The 4,779-nt window shown below is 41.4% G+C and overlaps 1 protein-coding gene across 1 annotated transcript in view; it reads left to right on the forward strand.

Moving 5' to 3' along the window:
* The window catches only part of PTCH1 (patched 1), a 70,943-nt gene that overhangs the window by 55,989 nt on the left and 10,175 nt on the right, over positions 1 to 4,779 (forward strand). The window contains exons 19-21 of the mRNA XM_010836064.1: positions 3 to 17; positions 1,450 to 1,587; positions 4,368 to 4,510. Coding sequence (XP_010834366.1) covers positions 3 to 17; positions 1,450 to 1,587; positions 4,368 to 4,510 — 296 coding nt within the window. The remainder of the gene's footprint in view (positions 1 to 2; positions 18 to 1,449; positions 1,588 to 4,367; positions 4,511 to 4,779) is intronic.

Genomic DNA, 4,779 nt, shown 5'->3' on the forward strand with positions numbered 1-4,779 from the left:
GGACGGCCGGGATCATTGTGAGTTGATTCTAAGGGTCTTTGTGGAAGTCAAATTCCTTTCAGCATAGCTCTTTCTGCAGCCGGGAAGTTTTGTTTATGTCTGGGCCTCGGGAGGAGGGTATAGATTGCATCATCCATACTGTATTTATTCTACTGGAGGTGGCGAGGTTCATGCTTAGGTAGAGTCTTTAATGGCCTTAATCTTATGTCTCCTCTCCTATAGCATTAAACTTTTTAGGTAAAGATGGGGGAGTTTTTGAGCACACTTTCCGTAATAGAGCTGAGTGTATATTGATACAAACACTCAAAGCATAACTAATTTTTTTTTTTATTCAAGTGTCATTTTGTTATGACACCCATACCAAATATAGAGAAGATTCTTCTAAATGGAGGGATAATTAGAGAAGTTGGGACGGTGGTATATGGATAAATCATTTTAGAGATGGTTTTGTGTGGTGTATTTGTTTTAACTCTTAGGGAGAAATGATAAAGTATTGCCAATCTATTTTTTTTACGTTCTTTCACCAAGTATAATGCTTGCAGGTTTGAAGCTAGTTTCGTGTAGAGTCTAATAAAATCATGGCAGTGTTTAAATTCCATGAACTGTGGTATAGCCTTCAAAATGCCAAAATTATAAAAACAGAGACCAGGTCTTGTTTCTGCACCATAAGTCTGTACAGCAGGTATGTTTAAAGGTAAATGTTTAGTCTGTAGGAGTTTTCATGGTACTTAAGCAATTGATGTTATCCATCTTTCATTAGCTTATTAAAAGAAAGCAAAGGGGACTTTTATTGTTCTTGTCTGCTCGCCCTTCACTGCCTGCTGTCCCCCACCCCCAGAAGGAAAGATCATTCTCTCCTTCTCTTGTAAAGTTTATTGTTTTATTTGTATTTTCTCCTCTTTGGCCCAAAAAACTCCAAAGTCCACCTCACGGATTCTTTCCATCTCCCTAGAAATTTTTACAAGGCAGATGAAAGAACGGCAAATAAAAAAAAGCTTTTCCCTGGATTTAACTGTTTGCTTTGTCCACTCCAGTGACTCCACATTTCTTCAGAGTGAAGGGGCTGTAACCTGACCCGCATCAGCTGACCATACGTCCCCTTTCTCCTAAGTCATCCTCACTCAGCCCACAGGCTCTCCAAACAAAAGCAAAGTAACTTCTACGTAAAAGAATATTTATTCAGCCTGTCCTATCAACTTGCTTTAGGATGGAGGGCAAGGCAACCAAAAAAGTTTCAGCTCAGTTACAAGTTGAAGGATGGTCTCTGATGGTTAAGATCAAAACAGAAGGAAACGCCTTGTTTTAAACTATATTAAATTTGTAGCCAGCAATAAGTACATATCTGTATAACTCTTTATAGATCACACTCATGGAATAGTTTGGAAAGAATTTTTGCAACACCCAGAGTGTGTTTGTGCCCAGCCACTCATCCTGTGTTTTTTTTAAAAGGTGACAGTCTTGGCTTTGATGACAGTTGAGCTCTTTGGCATGATGGGCCTCATTGGAATCAAGCTGAGTGCCGTGCCTGTGGTCATCTTGATTGCTTCCGTCGGCATTGGAGTGGAATTCACTGTTCATGTCGCTCTGGTATGGGAGATAGTTTCAGTGAAAGCTGTGAAAAGGCAACCTATTTCCTCAAGCTCGTTTAGTTTACAAGTTGGGAACCTTTTCATTTTCTCCACCATCAAGGAGCACATCTGACACATCACAGCAAAAGGTTGGGAGCACAGACATTCCCCAGGAGTGGCTGCAGTTCAGCTGGACTCCTTTCCCTCTGAGGGAATCTAAGAAGCAGGTCATCAAAGGTGGACGTTAGCCGGGCCATGTCAGCAGTAGACTGTGTCCTCGGTGTGTCCGAGTGGGCCCAGAAGGGTTCTGCTTATTTGGTGGTGTCAGTTGTGTCACGGGTCCTAAAGGTGTCAGCTGTTCCTAGACAGATGTTATATGAGTATGTGTGTGCACAAATACATAGTTTTTAAAACCACAGTAATGAAGCGGGAATAACATGAGACCACACTCGCAGGCATGGTGGGCGGGCATAGTTGAGAGTGAAGTGAATTGGCAGCTAAGGAAATACCCTGGGGCTAATGAACTCCCCATCTGAGCACCACCCCCCACCCCAGTTCCTTCGACCTCCCAGCCTCCAAATTCATGACAACAGAACATAAAAGAACTAGTATTGCTCTCCATAGGAATCTCTCCCCTCTCTCTGTGGGCCCAGTCTTGTGAAAAAGGAGGGTAAACTTCAAGAGGAGTCTAATCCATGAGACAAGTCCTTCGTATACATTTATCAGAGAATTATTTAAAAGCCCCACAGTGATGTGTAAATTGTGCTCCATCCACACTTGTGTTTATAGCCTAAGACCTTGGGTTTACATAGGCATTCAGTAAATACTTGTTGACTGAATAAATACTGATGTTTGGAATCCTTGGCCAGGAAACTTCGCACTGGACTTGGATCAGATTACTTTTAGCCTTGCTTTTGCAGTCTCTAGCATTGGGCTCAACACATGGCCTCTGTGTGTCTACACACTGTCTACTACTTTCTATTGTCCTCTTTCAGGGCCATATTTATGCTACTTAGGGATTATAAACTTTTGTATTTCAGAAAGAATGTTCTGTTGCAGTTAACCTGTTCTTCCCCCAGTGTATAATAAAATGGTAATAATATAGAAACAGTTCTCTAAATTTTGAGCCTACCCAAATTGCTTTCCTCAGTTGAGCTGGGAAGAAGGAGAGGGGATTTTTAGAAAGAAGAGCTTAGAACTTAGAAAACACATAATATCATTTCTTTGAAAAATGAGAAAAATTTATATATGAGCTAAAAATCCACAAATCATTTTATTCTGTTGTGAATGAAAACCACTCTTTTTGGTGGCTATCATTACAGACAAGGGTGGTCCTAGATCAGATTTTTGTGGTGGAAATGCTTAATATCTTTTCTTAAACTGTTGCAGCACCCTGGGTCTCTGAGGTAGTAGGAACATAAATATCCATACCAGTGTTGAATAAACAATGAAGGAACGCCTCTACTCCTCATGCAAGATTTAATCTTGAGAATGTAAGGAGTCTCAAGAGCCAACTTGGCTTTGTGCTGCTAGCCCAAGTCTTCATCAAGAGACTATCCACACACAGGACATGGCATTCTTACCACATCCTGTATGTGAAAGTCATCAAAGGATCAGTGGGCATCTGGCAGTTTATTGTTCCAGTAGCATAAGTTGTATGCAAGAAGATCAACTCAATTCTGGCGCTTATGGCCTCATGGCCCAAATACAGCACAGACAGCATGGTTCCAGACCATTTTAGTGCTTTCCTTTCAGGAGAAAAAGATAACTACTTTGACCCTAAAGTCTCCTCAACTCTGAAAGAGCATCACTTACGTAGACCCCACTTTAGAGAAAAGTAATACACCTTGGTACACTTGTGTGTAGTTTTATTTCTTCATCCATTAAGCAGTCCTTAATGGACATGTCTTTCCCCAAGACGCATATGCCACCTGCAAGGGCTCCAGGCCCTCTTCTCAGCATCCCAGAGCAGCCTGCACTTTCAGAGAGCAAGCTTGTGCCAGGCTCGGCCCTCCCTGTTAGGTCCTACTGAGGGGAACAGGCAGGGTGTAATAGTAACTAACCCACATTAAAATGGTCTTGGGTCATACTCTCAAGCCAATAGTGTGATATACCAAGACCTACATAAGGTTTCCATTTGGTATCAACAATGCCCTTGACCTAGAAGACCTAGAGAACACAAAAGAGTTGGACATGTCCACCCATATTTAGAACAGGCTTGATTGAATTTCTTGGGATACGTTAATAGTACTTACATGTCCTACATATTAGTCTGAACACAGTGACAGAAATTCTAACCTCAGTATAATCATGAGGAAATACGTACTTGGCACCTCGGTGCTAAGCCCATTTTAAAGTAAGATCTTGACCTTTCAAAAAATCGGGAGAAATGCTGTTGCTTTCACAACTAGAGATCTCCCATGTGAATAATGTAAGATCGCTCACATGGGGAGTGAACTCAAGGGTGAGTGACAGTGAAAAGAAGGGAACATTTTGCTCATTTTTATATAGTTTTGGCATCGTTTTTAAATTTAAAGTAAATACGCTTTCCATCTTTTTTGTTGTTGTTCAAGATTTACATCAACACCAAATACAATCCATTATTATTAACAGGTCAATTTAGTGTAAGCCTAGATTTAGCCAAGATGAGCAACCCCAATTAAACATTCCAATAGCTAGACAGTAAGATCTGAGGGGTACAGTGGAGTCAGATGAAACCGGCTTATAGCATTTAAGACGAAGCTGGCCACTGACTAAATGAAACCCAGGAATCTGATCACCTGAACTCTCATTGTGCAGGCCTTTCTAACAGCCATTGGTGACAAGAACCGCAGGGCCGTGCTCGCCCTGGAGCACATGTTCGCGCCTGTTCTCGATGGTGCCGTTTCCACTCTACTGGGAGTGCTGATGCTTGCAGGATCTGAATTTGATTTCATTGTCAGGTAAGCCTTGTTTTCTAATGTGTTCTCTGTAACTTATTTCCTTTTGTCTCTGAGCGATTGCAGCTTGTCTTCATTGTGACTCTACTTCCTACTGAGCCTGCCCCCGCCACAGCTTTACTGAGGAATAATTGACAAAAATTGTATGTATTTACGGAGTGCAACATGGTGTTTTGATATACATATATATTGTAAAGTGATGATTGTCACAATCTATGACTCCACTTGCTTTTGAGTTTATTAACTCCAAGGTGGCACAGTGGTAAAGGATC

Source organism: Bison bison, unplaced genomic scaffold (genome assembly GCF_000754665.1).
Source record: "Bison bison bison isolate TAMUID 2011002044 unplaced genomic scaffold, Bison_UMD1.0 scf7180017864057, whole genome shotgun sequence".
Classification (NCBI taxonomy): domain Eukaryota; kingdom Metazoa; phylum Chordata; class Mammalia; order Artiodactyla; family Bovidae; genus Bison; species Bison bison.